General features: G+C 37.8%; 1 protein-coding gene across 9 annotated transcripts in view; it reads left to right on the top strand.

Moving 5' to 3' along the window:
* STAU2 (staufen double-stranded RNA binding protein 2) overlaps positions 1–14,953 on the top strand; it is a 169,196-nt gene that overhangs the window by 23,910 nt on the left and 130,333 nt on the right. For all 9 annotated transcript variants that reach the window (XR_010347730.1, XM_064389317.1, XM_064389301.1 and 6 more), the window contains 2 exons: positions 60–219; positions 2,523–2,658. Coding sequence is in view for 8 of the 9 variants with exons in the window: in XM_064389317.1 (XP_064245387.1) it covers positions 60–219; positions 2,523–2,658 (296 nt within the window). In the remaining variant the exon portion in view is untranslated. The remainder of the gene's footprint in view (positions 1–59; positions 220–2,522; positions 2,659–14,953) is intronic.

Raw genomic sequence — 14,953 nt, 5'->3', positions numbered from 1 at the left:
GATTGTTCTAATCCACAGTGATAATCTTGCCAGTGTTTACCTGTTCTTTGTCTTTGAAGATGTTCACAGTGCAGCTGACTCTTGGAGAACAGACATGGGAAGCTGAAGGAAGCAGTATTAAAAAGGCCCAACATGCTGCTGCTAGCAAAGCATTGAATGAAACTACCCTTCCCAAACCAACGCCCAGACCACCCAAAAACAATGTAAACAATAATCCAGGTATGACATTTCCTCTGAGTGTTAGATCTTGTTGAAGTGTCAGCATATAATAGCACTAAATAAGTAATTTTAACAAGATATTTAAATTTGTAGTATGAAAATCAACATAGCTATAGCATGATTGGATAATGCAGAACTTCTAGTAAGCTTTCATGGAAGAATTTTTAATGCACATTTCTGAAATGGTTGAACTGTAAGGGAATATATTAATTAAGTAATGCTTAGATGTGTGCTAAGTGATGGTATGTGATCAACAGTAAGCAGACAGGAGAAAACCAGACTGAATTAACTAAAACACATTTCCCAAAGGATTCTTTTAGCTAACTTTCCAGTGAGGTTGGAAATTTTATCCAGTCCAATCCTGTGAAATTGCATCTCTGGCATAAACAAAAGGCTGGGATTTGGCATGAGAACTTTGACAGGTAATTTCCTGCATGCTGAGTTTTCCTTCAGAGCAACCTCTGCTTTCAAAAAGCTTTCAGGTGACTTTAGAAACTTGATTCGATAATAGAAAGAATGTGTACTGGTGTCCTGCAGCCTTCATTTTGAGCTGTTACCTGCAAGTTGCCTTCAGTGCATGCAAAACCTTCTGAGGTGCACATCTCATGCACATGCTCAGTGATTGGTTCTGTCTTGATCAATAAAGAAAAAAAATCATAACTTCATTTCAGACTAATGTAAAGGAAAGTGGTGAGAATCTTTTCTCATTTTTATTTTTAAACAATCCTTTCCCCCTCCTCTTTTCCCTTTTTCCCCTTCAATTTCCATCTGCCCTTCCCCCTCTTTTAAAAATGTATTCTTCAGCCACTTTCTTAAAGTGAAGTAATTTTGCACTTTATCTTCTCCATGTTGGAAAGAGAAAAGCAGGAATAAATTTCCTTTAGAACCTGTGAGTATTATCCTGAGCATTAGCCATGAAGGATTGTTTGAGAGTGGTGTGGTCGTGTTCTCTTGCTCCTTTGGAGATCAGTACATTGCCTCTCCAGACCCTGGACACTGGTTTTATCCTGTTGCCTTCACAGTCACTGTGACTTTGGCTGCTTAGAAAGCAGGAGGCTCAAACCTCTGTCAAAAGTGATCCTGAGTTTGGTTCTTGACATTGTAGAGTATTATTGAGCTTCTAGATTTTTTTGGCTTTGAGCATATTCTTAGAGGGAAAATCTGATAAGAGGAGTAGGCTTAAAGAGAATTAATTAAAAATTAATTAAAAATTTTATCACTTAACACTGTAATTTTTCTCCAAGAAAGGTGCATTGTATATGCATAGGTGTCTTCTCATCAAAATGACGTTCTGTATTTTAATAAAAAATTTGAATTCATAGTAATGTCTTGCTCTGGAAATTATAAGAATTGTTCTTGGTATAAGTTTTTGAGTAAGTGTTGCATAAACATTTTCATCATTTAGTATATAAAGCTTCAAGGTCAGACTGGAAAATTAATTGTAGCTTTTTAAAGGGTAAATTTATTTGAATCTCTCATGAAAATATTTTCAGAATATATTAACTCATTTTTATTGGAATGCACATTTAGCTGATTTAGGATTCTCTTGCAACAGTGTAAGTGGAGATTACTGTAGCTGAGTGCTTTATCTAAGAAAAAAGAAAGAAAGAAAGAAGTTGGATGTAGCTTATTTGGCATTTTTGAAACCATGCAAGTGGGCGAGTACTGGCTGCCTTCTATTTTTGCATTTTGTCACCAGTAGATGGCTGTAGTTGCACTGATTTTCAGGAGCTGTATGCTTAGTCTATTAGATCACTGCTATGAGACCATTAGTTCTTAGACATAGACTTAAGTTTTCAAGTTTTGTAAGTAAAACATTTTTTCTAACTTGTTGTAAGATTGAATGACTGAATGATTGCAGTAATGCCTGTTACTTCATGCTTGTTTCAATGACTCTTTGCTCTATTTGTGGTTTTATTTAATGGTTCAGCAGAAAGACACATTATTCTATTATCTTTATCATTCTTTCAGAAAGTATTATAATGTATTATAAGTACTTTGGAAAGTTGAATAACCAGCTTGTTTATTACTGTGACTTTCTTATTCATATGTGAAGGTTAATCACTGAAAATGCATAGAGAATGCAGTGAGAGAGATTTTTAAATGTTCTTTCTCATTGCTTGTGATTAAGCTGGCATCTATATTCCCATTTTTTAAAGAATCTGAAATGTCTTTTTAGTTGCATCTTTTTAATTTAAGCATAAAAAAAATATCGTGTATGTCTCCCTTTGCAGCTCAGTCCTGCTTGTGTGTTTTTCACTATTTCTGGTTTAAACACCTTACTTACACTGTTTTTTTTGCAGGCAGTATAACACCAACTGTGGAGCTGAATGGTCTGGCGATGAAAAGAGGAGAGCCTGCCATCTACAGGCCATTAGATCCAAAGCCAATTCCCAATTACAGAGCAAATTATAATTTCCGGGGCATGTACAATCAGAGGTTTGTACTTTTTCAGTTATTTTCTTTTTTTTTTTATCGTTATGTCCTAAATCTTCATTAAGTTTCTAGGTTATTTCAGAATAAAAGAAAACAAAAAATTTTGTTAAGGAGAGTCTGCAGCCTTATTTAGAAACATGCATAATTACCTCCTAAAAGAGAAAAGTGCCCTAAGCTCATCACAAAGGATAAAGATGTGTAAAACTGCTTTTATTTTTTTATGTGCATTAAAAAGCACATTACACAGCCATGGTAGTGAGGAGGCAGAGCATTAACTTCAGAGAGAGGTTTTGCTTTTCTTTGCTGCTGTGTCATGTGATTAGAATCTGTGGCATCAAAAATGAAGCAATCTTTTCTCAGAAATTGAATATAAAATTGGAAGGGCTGCATTTTGATAACTGACTTGAAACCATTCTCAGGTTTCTAGTTTTTTAACCATTCTTCTTGGTTAGCTATCTCAGTTCCTTAATCCTCAATGTTTAGGTAGAAAAAATCCTTTATTTCACAGTTTAGAAACATGTATTCAGAACTATGCCAATTTGTAATCTGAAAAACTTCTTTCTCTGAGATAGGTTTTTTCCCCATTTTTCCATATTTGTCCCCAGAGTAACTGTATTAGATCAGGTCTTTTGAAGCTCCAAAAGTGAGACAAAATATTATCTGTAATATGAGAAAAGACCAAAACAAGTCAGAAAGTTCTAATCACATGTTTTATTAGTGAAAAACATTACCTTTTTAATAAAGCTTGACTTGATGGATTTCATGTTCATTTTTATGCATCTCATAATTGTCAAATGGATTGAGTGTATGAACTCTGAAGGAGTGTTTTGGTTCAAAATTACTCTTTATTAGAAATTGAATTTATTGCAATGTTGAAAAATTAAGGAGTTTAAAAAAATGAAAACATCGTTTCAGAATTGTCTAAGGAAATATTTCAATCTACTCAATTCTATTTTATGTTTCCCCAGACTTTTAAACTAAATGATAATTTGGTAAGTGTAGGGTTTTAACACTTCATTCTGTGTTGGACTTTGTTGTGTTTTAAAATTTGCTTGGCTGGTGGTTGTGTTGTTTTATAACAACAATACCTAGAATTATAGAAGACAAAAATAAAACCCCAAATAACTTGGAAGAAACCCTTTAATTACTCTACGGAACAGTGCCTGGTTTTTGTATCACTTGTCTTGTATTTCTAGTCACTGTTGACCTGTGTCCCTGCTTACATCCATCATGGTTTAAAAAGCTAATTATGGTGCTTGAAATGAGTTTAGTTAATATTTAGAAATCCTTCATTTATTTGAATTGCCTTTATAGTGAGATTAGTTTGACTAGCAGGTATAACATTATACTGGAAAAAATGAAAGCTAGTTAAAGGCATAAAATCTGGAATTCTGGAATCTGAACTTAATTATGGAAAGGTATTGGTGGAAATAGAATGTCAAAACACTCAGCACTTGCTAAGTCTTAATATTTCTTTTCATAGAAAATGCTTAGTGTGTCTAGCTCAATTTATAAGTTTGCTTCTTTGGAAACTTTCTTTCATGAGAGACATGTTTCAGTGTCAGGGTAAAATGATACATGAAGGTTATTTTTCAGGGCACCTTAGGTAGCCAAGGCCACTTGATTTTTCTGATCATAAAACAAACAGGCTGGGTGAGACAGGAGGCCACAATCTGTGCTTGCTTTTTCATTGTGCTTATTTGAGTAAAGTTACCCATGCAGAATAGCCAATAATACTGTGGTTAGTAAATTGAATAATAACTAACAATAATTAGTAATATTTACCAAGTAGTAAATAACTGAACATACCTGCTGTGCACACGCCATGTATACACATGAATGCCAGAGTAAAGAGGAAGCAGAACAATTATCTGTGTAGTACTGCTGATGGACTGCTGTGTTAGAAATAATTGTTCATTGCCTTGTTTTGCATAGGGAGATGTTTGCATTTATGATCACAGTAAGAAAGGCACTTAGACTTTGTAAGGCATAATTTAAGTGCTGTTTATTAGACCTGCTGGTTTGAAAATTGAATAATAACTAACAATAATTAGTAATATTTACCAAGTAGTAAATAACTGAACATACCTGCTGTGCACACGCCATGTATACACATGAATGCCAGAGTAAAGAGGAAGCAGAACAATTATCTGTGTAGTACTGCTGATGGACTGCTGTGTTAGAAATAATTGTTCATTGCCTTGTTTTGCATAGGGAGATGTTTGCATTTATGATCACAGTAAGAAAGGCACTTAGACTTTGTCAGGCATAATTTAAGTGCTGTTTATGAGACCTGCTGGTTTGAAAACCAAATATTATAGATAATTTTCCCTACCCTCAGTTACCTTGGGGCCTGAGTGGTGTGGCATTGACCAGGACTGTTCCCCGTGGGTACCACAGCATGCAGACCTCAGCCTCAGCAGAGATTAACCCCTCTTGGTCATTCACAATCTTACTGGATTTGCTTACAAGGAGACAACCCTGTCAGGAATAGTCAGGACTGATGGTCATGTGAAAACTTTGTGCGGTGCTGTCAGATAAAGGCAGGGCCACGCGGGTGGTACCAAGGGGGAGCTGCCCAGAGGCCCATGGCTTGTCACAAGTCTGTCCTGTGGCCAGGGGATTTGAGCAGCACAGCCCCCTCCTGTGAGCCCTGCTGGGCACGGGCCCTGCAGCTCAGCACAGCCCACATGGCTCAGCCTGGCTGTGCTGTGGGGCACTGGCTGTGATGGGCACAGTCCTGCACCTCTTCCATTCCAGCATCGATTGGCTCCTAGAGACCCAGTCTGGATCATTTACAATAGCCAGTGAAGTCTGAAATATGAAGCATACCATGCAGCATTGTATTATGTTCCTGTGGTATAATATGTTACATTTATTGTCTTCTACTGCCACATTGCATTTAGCATTCATTTGCTGATTTTGGGAATTGGGTAGTGGAATAAAAGTACTGTTGAAGTACCCAAGTAAATGCAAACTATATAGACAGTTAAAAACAAGATTTGAGAATTAATGTAGATAATATGCTGCATGAAGTTTTTTTTCCATTTTCATTAGTTTCTGACTGTAGATTATTTTTTGTTATTGAAAAAGATACAAAATGTTAAATAAATTGGAAGCTTTGTCTTTTACACTGTCTCTGCATTCCCTTTACTGATCTCTGTTTAAAGAAATGTGCTTTTCAAATAGGTGAAGATACAGACAAAGATTAGGAGATTGCATTAGGGAAATTCTGATACTGGCAAGACTAATGTCTTGAGGAAAAAATAGATTGTTAAGTTCATTCCAGGGCATATCTCTGTAGCAGTAAAGTCTAGTGTTTCAAGTGGTACAAAAGATCCTTTTCAGTATCTCATGGAAACGTGATCCGAGAGTTGCAATTCGTAGGCAAAGTTGACGGCTAGATTCCCTGTCAGGCTAAGATGATTTATGTCAAAGTGGCAGTGATTCCTCCTCCTTCATTTGTCCCTAGCCTTCGTGTCCCTGAATATTTCCTGCCTCCAGCACTGGAAGTTGAGCTGCTTGGAAATTAATCAATTTCTGGGGGGAGAGGAAAGCAGTAGTTACTCCACGACTTACAACTATACTTAGACATCTTCTTTTCTAGTCACACAGGAGCTTGTGCCTTCAGCAGAGAGGGGCAGGGTGTATTTGGAATGTAAGGGCCACTAAGGTTGATTTAAGTGTGTGAAGGATTACTCTCTCACATGCCATGGGGCATATTTATATGGGCAGTATGTTGCACAGAAGGTGTTGAAGTAGGTTTGTAAGGGTTTAGCATCCATTTGCAAGGTCTGCAGCTGATGGCATAAATTTATAGTGATGGTGATAGCTGCTTTCATAGGGAAAAGGACAGCAAACAAGTGAGAGGAGAAAAGGAAAAGGGGAAAGTTTTCCTAACAGTCGGCATGGAAGGCAAGTGGTGAGATGTCCCAAATGAGCATCCTTCCACAGGTGTTCTCTTCAATACAACAAATGTTCTCAGTAGCAGTTTCCCATAGTAATTCTGTAGTTTTTATCAGGACATGCTCTAGTTACCTGTTGCTTACAGTGCTGATAGTGCTGCACCAGGGTAGGTGTTAGATACTGGCTGTCTATTGAGTTTTGTGCATGCAAAACTCAGCATGGCAGAGAGCAAGACGTTTAAGGCAGTGTTTAACACTCTGGTAAGGTCTTAGCCTTGTAAGTCTCTTCCTGTGCTAAGTTAGGAGGTGCAAGTCATGTCAGTGCCCCTCCTAGGGTAGCTAAGTAGATAAAACACAGTCCAGCTTGGAACTGGGTGAGGTATGAATGTTTTCATGCTGACTCTTCACTCAAGATAGTGAATGCAGTACTGGCTAACTTGTTAACAGCATTGGGTCATTGCTATTATACTGCATATTGTGACAGGCTGATGAAGTCTGTGTGAGGCTGAGCTGAATTGTGTGAAGTTGCCAGCTTAGGTCTCTGGTAGCTTGGGTATCTGTATACTACAGTTCATTTATTTCACAGTGTAGATAACAACTTGCAGTCTTCTCTGGATTTTCTTTATTGAAGTAAAATCCATGCAAGTTTGGTAAAAAATAGTTTGATGGCCTCTGATAAGACAGAGATTTAAAAAAAGTTATCAACCCTGAATCCAGCCATGTTGACAACTTTTTATTTAACAAAGGTTTCTGTATTCCTAACAGAGATTATAATAGAGAAAAATATCTCTTTTGGCACTCAAAATTTACCAATTATATACAACCAGTTTAAAAGCTCACAGGTTGGAATTTCAGGCAATTTTGCAACAAAAGCACACAGTTCGAGTTCAAGAGAGACCTTCCAGTTCAAACACTATGTTACAGAAAAGCTAAAAATGGTGAAGATTTCATTTTTTATGGCTTCTTTAATCTAAGAGTTTTCCAGGCTGACTCTGGGGAAGGAGGTGCTGATGCTTTCAGGGCTGGGTTGCTCACTGATGTTGCTTGCGTGTTTGTCAGCGCAGCGTTTGGCATGAGTCAGGAGAACTGGCACGCTACTCAGCACAGCCCAAGCCTTGAGACAGCGGGTCAGGTTTGAAAACTATTGGCAGAGCTGAGGACAAAACATGTGCTTACTTTCGTATCTGTAGCCAATGCTACAGCCCATACTCCCTCACATCTCTGGCTTAAATGCGATTGGCTTAAACCATGTAAAAAAAAAATTAAAACTATGGCTGTTTAAATTAGAACAGTTAAACAATAAAATAAGGTATCAATTCTGGTTGTCCAACTTGTTTTGTCCATTGAATGCTGCTTTGTTTTATTTTTTTCTTCAGTTAGAATTGAAGAGAGTCATGAAGTTTAATTATCCTGCAGTACTTTCAGTTATTGCATGTCAATTATTGAATGTCTGTAAGTGACAGAAGAAATTATATCTTACAGACTTACCTAAAGTAAGAGTTTTCAGCCAAGAAATAAAACCACTAGAAACTGAACAGCAGCTTTTGATGTTTTAGTTTGAAAAGTAGTGTCAAAGAGATCATAAAACCCAACCCTTGTGTTTTGAGAGAATTCAGAAGTTGTTTTCTTAATATATAAAATTCCTTAATATGTGTCTTACCGCAATCTAGAGAGCTTGAAAAATCTATATATAAAAAAGAGGTTTCAAAATTAAAAACACTTGTGAAATACAGGAACAAAGGGAATACAAAACAATGACAAGCTAAAGAACGGAAATGAAGTAATTAAAGCAGTTTCTTGCTTGGTTATAAGGAATTTGGATGGTGTGATAGCTCTGCAAGCATGTCACGCAAAGTGATGGTGTCCTTAGGATAAACTACAGCTTCTGTGCACTTGGACAGTTTCTGCTGCACTGAGCCTTCATCTTGGTCTTGTGTAGGATTGCTTCTTCCTGCATATATATTGTGTACTACAGACTAATGAGAAGACCATCTTCTTTCTCTTCAGAGCATGGGGGAGTGCACAAACCATTCACCTTTTTCTCTTTTTTCATAGCTCTGCCATTCTGAGTACATTTTTCTTTGATGTTAACTAATGCTTTTTTACAGTGTCATTTGCAAAATCAGCTCAGAAAAATAAGGCAACAGCATATCCTTGCCTCTTGTGGAGCCAGCTATGCTGCCTGGTCACAAAGCACAGGCTAGCACCCTACCTGGGCATGTAGTTCCTACCTGCCAGGTAGTCTGCTGCCCTGCTGGGTACTCGGTTTCTGCATGGAACTGCAGATTTCTCTGCTCCTGTAGTGATGTATATCAACCCCATGGACCAGTGCCTGAATACTGAACAAGCACTTTAAAAATGAGGGATAATAAAAGAAAGCTTGAGGGCTGGTCTTTGGCCAACTACATCTGCAGCTGCTAGCTTCATAGTGGACTAACATGTTATCCAATCTAATGATCAAAGAGGGAGTAGACTGTGTGATTATTGGATAAATTACTAAAATTGTCAAATCATATTAATAAAAGATTGTGTGGTGAAAGAATGGAATAAAATGAAGAGTTTGTTTCTTTTATGAATGCTGACCTAAAGATTTAATATGTGCATCAAAGGGAAAAGATTTGAAGGAAGTGTTACTTGACATGAGTGCTTAGTAATGCAGTCTAAATCCTCACCCAACTTCATTTGTTTCACAAAAGTTACGTAGTCCTACGAGGGGAAAAAAAGGAAAATCTAGCCAGAAGAACAGCTGTAGAAGCCAAATTTGAAGTGCGTGGGTTGCAGAAAAAATTCTATTGTAGATAGAAAAAATCTATTGATATTACCATCTCCAAAACTACACCTTACAGTTATACAACCCACTTATCTAATTTACAGAAAGAGAGTGAAGTCTGAAATTTTCATGACCTTTAGATGTTCTCCTGTGCTGCTTGAGCATCCAGTTTCCTTTTTAGCAAAAGACAGCTCTCTGCATGGAGAACCTCATCTGTCTGAGGCACAAATATTCCAGTGCATAATACAAAAGGCAGTTGGATCTGAAAGACTTAGATCTCTTATTGATTAGATCAGCCAGCAGCCTGGAAAATGTACAATTCAGATTAGTCCAGGCAGTCTTTTTGTTACTCTAGGCACATGATTAGCCTAATATCTGTTGCTGAATTCCCATTATTGAGATTTTATGTTGGGGCTTGCTGCAACAGAGGAGGATTTTATGCACAGCTGTGTGTGAAGCAGATTTTTTTCCCAAGCAAATATGCTATGGCAGATGTGGGACACCAAGTTGCCTAAACATAGGTCTCTAGTGCCGCTTGAGACATTGTAGGGTGTGTGAGACATCCACATGGTACCAATGGATTTAGCAGAAGACCTAGAGGAGACCTTTACTAGAGTGGCAGTGGAAGGTCAGGCAGAAGGTCAGGAAGGTCAGATACCCTAGAGCATTTCAGATGGCCCTGCATAGCTAAGTTTAGGCAATTGACAGAATCCCTAAAAGTGATGTTCAGTCATCCTAGTGTTTCATATAATCCACTAGGACTCCAGCTATTTGTGAGAAACTTGTCTGTTTCATGGGTCAGTCCTGTGTCACATCCACACATGTGGATGTTTTAGGTACATGACTGCATCTCAAGTTGTACTGTGTGCTTGTGTGCAGGCAGCTAGGTGCAGTTCTTTAGGTGGTGATAGGATTTGGATCCAAGCTCAGATGCCTTTCAAATAGTCCCTGCCTGTGCTTTAGAAAGTCTAAGTCTCCCCTTATAACCAGTGGAAGGATTAGTCAGAACAATTCCTAGTCCAGAATGCTGTTTGTCATGCCTTAAGCTAGGTTGTCTATGTTTTGTATGGATCTCTCCAGAGCTTCACTTTTATAGCAACTTAGTTTCTATACATTAACTAAATACCTAAATTTAGGCATCTGAATCTGGGGCTGAATCCTGCTCTGAGAAATAATCCTAAGAATGTTGATTTGCAATAATTTTATGAGTGCTATAGTGGGAGTAATTTGACTGTCGCAGTGGAAGGACTGAAAAAAAGACAAAAATCTCTCCCCAGAGAGAAGTGGGAGAGAAAAGTATTAAAAGAACAAACTCTTTAGGGACATATCTGGGTAACAGCAGTTTTGAGGAGAGGCAGGCATGCAAGTACTGAAATGCTTTTGATTGAATAAAGTACTGTTTTCCTGCAAGAAGCTGTTTGGCTGTGGAGACCAGTGCCCTTGCTCCCCACGTGAAGTGAACCCTCAGTTCTGGAGCTTGTTGTGTTGAACTGATCACAGCAACAAATCTCTTGCTTTGTGGGGGAGCAGTGTGGGGTTCCATGGGGATTTTTACTTTTTTTACAGTTGTCAGCTTCAGACCTTAGCCATAGGGTACAACATTCTTCCCCTCAAAAACCCAGAGTCAGAGGTACTTTGCCTGCATTTCCAGTCAATGTTGCAAAATTCTGTCCTTAAAATTTCTTTTTAAGGATTGAGAGGTGTGATGATAAAAATGTTTACTGACTGGCTTTGCAAAAACTCCTTTCTGCATTCCCCACACTCCTCCCAGTAGTTTGGGAAAAAAAAACCTTGGAAGAAATACTAAAAACTACTAGGAAATAGAAATTAAAAGTTTGTTTAAAATAGGTTATATCTCCTTAAATATGCTACTATTTAATTCTGAACAACAGATATAAATTTTAAAGAATTAAAACTGAGGGAAATAAAGAATAGTCCAAAGAATAATGCAAGTGATTGTTCAGATTTAATTATTCAGTTGGAAATAGCTGATTTAGACCATTAGATGGCAGCATGAATTTGTGCAAGAATTTCTCAGCAGAAGCATTCTCAAAAAAGTTGCCTGTTTCTATTCTGAAGCTTTTCATGACTTTAAAATGTCATAATTCCAGCACAAATCAATTAAAACCAGGTTTTCTGCAAGGCTTTGTCTCACCATTTTCTTCAGGTTTTCATCTTCTATAATAATTGAGGCTATAATGTAGTTGCTTCAATGGCAGTTTTCCTTTTTTATGTAAATCTAGTGTGAGTAAAGGATGCCAGTTTGCCAGCAGTGACAATTAAGTGTTTGGTTTATCTGCACAAAGCACGAATTCTGCATTTCATCACATTAATTCATTCCTCAGGCCTGACCTAAAGACATTTCCTTAAAGATAAGGCTACAACTTGGCCACTAAACCTGCAGTCTATTTGTATTAAAGGAGCTTTCTGATGGTTTGAGCATCTATTTGCTTGCAAGGGACTGAGATTGCCAGCTGATACTTAATTCAGTTGTGTACATTACCAACTGAGATAGGACTCAGATCATGTCTTAAAGTGAAGTCTTGTACATCACCCTTTTATTTCCCCTGCTAGTGTATTGGCATTATGGTGTAATAATCCAGTCACAGACTTTCAAATTAATTCTTTGTGTTCATCTTTTGCAGGCTGCATTTCACTTCCCCTGGCCAGTTTGTTCCCACTAGTTGCCTGCCTCCCACACAGACATATTGTTACAAGAAAAGTGTTGAGTACAGCTGTGCTAAGATTTTTCTTTGCTAGTATCTGTTTCTAGGAAAGGAAAAGGGAGAAAGTCAGTCCATTTCCTGTTGGTTTAAAACAGCAGAACATCTGTTTGTCTTAAGATAGTTTTCCCAAAAGAACAGTGGCAAGGGAGCTTGCAGGTGATGAGCTTTGCCATTGCCAGTAGCTATCAGTTTAGACAATAGTGATTATATGGTTGGCTTAAAACAAAATAAGATTCCTTAAGTGGCAGAGGATATTTATTCCTGCAGTAAAATTTTTGACAGCTAATGTTTAATTTCTACAGTGTTTTAAATCTTAAATATACATAGAGTATCTGGGATCAGAAAACCCAGATTCTGCTATGGAATCTACAGTTTCCACTAGATTCTGTCCAGGATTGATTTTTCTGCAGTCCCCTCACCCTGTTATTATGAATTTGCACAATGCACACAAAATGGTGTTGGGTGACGTGTCCTGGCACAGTGCACGTATAATCCTTCCAACAAATGCATCCTGTCACTACCATCCACTGCATTAATGGGTACATTTAACCTCCAAGGGATCAATAACATATATACTCTTAAGTGTATTTACAATATTACACTGACAGCTGTTAAAATAATGTTATGTAGGCTAAAAATCAAGTTGACAGAATAGAGAGCAAGGTTTGAGGTTAGTGTTCCAAGTACAGTGTCTCTTCATTCTCCAAGTCAATGCACTTACCTGGTATTGTTAAAATCTTTTTAGCCTTAATTGTAGAACATCTAGATGCTTCAATGCTCTTCGTGCCTAAGATGTGATGCATCAGGCATGGCATTTTACAGTATTGCAGAATTCTAAACAGTCTGCTCAAGATGAAATAGTTTTGTTCAGTGATCTCTTGGCCCTATTTGTAGAGGAGCTCCTAATCACTAATGCTCCAATCTTTTCTTAATTAGTATTTTTATTCATTTTCTTTCAGGATATAGTGACCTTCCCAGACCACTTGCTTTCTTGCTTTATCTGCTAAGAGGACTGCCCTTGCCTTCTGTGGTCCTTGGCTTGTGTTTTGACTAATTCTGAATATATATTCTGAATATAAAGAATACAATAAAGTATTCTTTACTTGGGGTCTTTAACTTCCTCAGATTTTTCTCTGCTCTGGAGGAAATGCATCTGGCTCCAGATGTGTCTCCAACTTTCAGATATGATTTTTCGTGTTCTTACAGAGGCTGAAAACATAAAGAGGTGTAATACAATCCTTATCTGTGGTTTCCTAATGTCTATCTTTCACCACTGCCCTTCCACTTGAGAGACTTCCTGTAAACCTCCTGATGCAAAGACCCTCAGAGCCAGCAGCCTGCCCCAGCACCTTGTGAATCGCTTCAGTCTGTTGGCTTTGCAGCTCACTGGGTGTTCTTTCTCTAGCCCTGCCTTTAACACAGCCAGCTTTGCTTTCAGGATATGGACAGAAGACTGGTCTTGTTGGTATGTATGAAAACAAGCACTGATTCAGAATGCTCCTCCAGGAGCAGGAGTATTTTGGGTGTGTTTGTTCTTTCCACACAGTTAGCTTTTTATTCACCCTTATCTTTTTCCTGTACTTCTGCTGAACTAAGGGTATTTCAGATGGGACACCTGTGAGATAGTGGGTTCAAGGGAAACAAACTTGTGTGGCCTCTTTTCTTCTTATGGCTTTTCTGCTGTGACAAGAACCTGAATAATGGTTACCAGTAAATATGTTCTCTTTCCTTTGCCTGCTTGTTTTGGTAATGACAGAGGTGAACTACTGTTAGAGCTCAAACTTTACTTTGAGAAGTTGCCATAATTTTCCTGAGGGAAGCAAGCAGAAAGGTTAGTGGCTAATTTTTTAACAGCTTATAACTCTGTAAGATCTGTCTGGAATTGTACTCTATCCCTACAAGGTCTTTGTCACTTTTGAAATGGAAGTTCTGCCACAGAATGAGGAAGTATTAAACATTCTGAAGAAAGTTTTTAAAGATTCTTTTGTAACAGAATATATGCAGTCTGAAGGCAGAACTTTTCACCAGCAATCACTTTGTTATAGTTTCTCTTCACACCTTGTCTATAATATTGATTTTGGTGGATGCTTGTGTTCTGTGAAAGAAAAGTACAGTTAACATATTTTCTGAAATGCCAATTCACAGGATCTTCCAAAGATCTCCTTGTCTTTATAGGATATTTTAAAGAAGAATGCCAGTTTAAGTTGGTTTTTACTGTCACAGAAAGGATAGGTGAACTAACAGGTGCTCATCAGATACTTTGGCACCATAATTTGTTTGGCTTGTATGTTTTACTAAAATGGGCTGAATCCCTCAGTGTTGTGATTAAAAGGGAAATAATCTCTGGACAAAAACCAGTGCAAAATTTAGCTTTGAGGTTCTGTTCCACGACAGAGGAGAATGTGGAGTCTAATCACCTAATTGATTTAGAATCAAGTCTGACACTAGTGTCAGGGAAACAGAAATAAGAATTCTTAAGGAGGTGGACATCAGCAGCAGAACCTTGGTTCCCTTCAGTAAAGGTAATCTCTATGTTGACCTTGTTTAACTAAGCCAAACGTTGTAAAAACCATTTCACATATTATGAAGAATTTCTTTACAAAAAGAGTTGTCAAGCAATGGAACAGGCTGTCCAGGGAAGTGCTTCAATCACCACTACAGGAGGGATTTAAGAGACACGTAAATGTGGCACTTAATGAAATGGTTTAGTGGTGTACTTGTTAGTGCTGGGTTAATGGTTGAAATCAATTTTCTTAGAGGTCTTTTCCAACCTGAATAATTCTATTATTCCATTTTAACAGTCCTTGGTATCTCTGTTTTTCAAGACTTCTTTTGAGTCCCTGTTCTCTACAATACAATTCCACCCCATTATATAAACATTTCTTATGATTCCTACC

The sequence above is a fragment of the Passer domesticus genome, chromosome 1, assembly GCF_036417665.1.
Source record: "Passer domesticus isolate bPasDom1 chromosome 1, bPasDom1.hap1, whole genome shotgun sequence".
Taxonomy (NCBI): Eukaryota; Metazoa; Chordata; class Aves; order Passeriformes; family Passeridae; genus Passer; species Passer domesticus.
The sequence above is the reverse complement of the archived record's forward strand: the minus strand, read 5'-3'. Positions and strand labels throughout refer to the sequence as shown.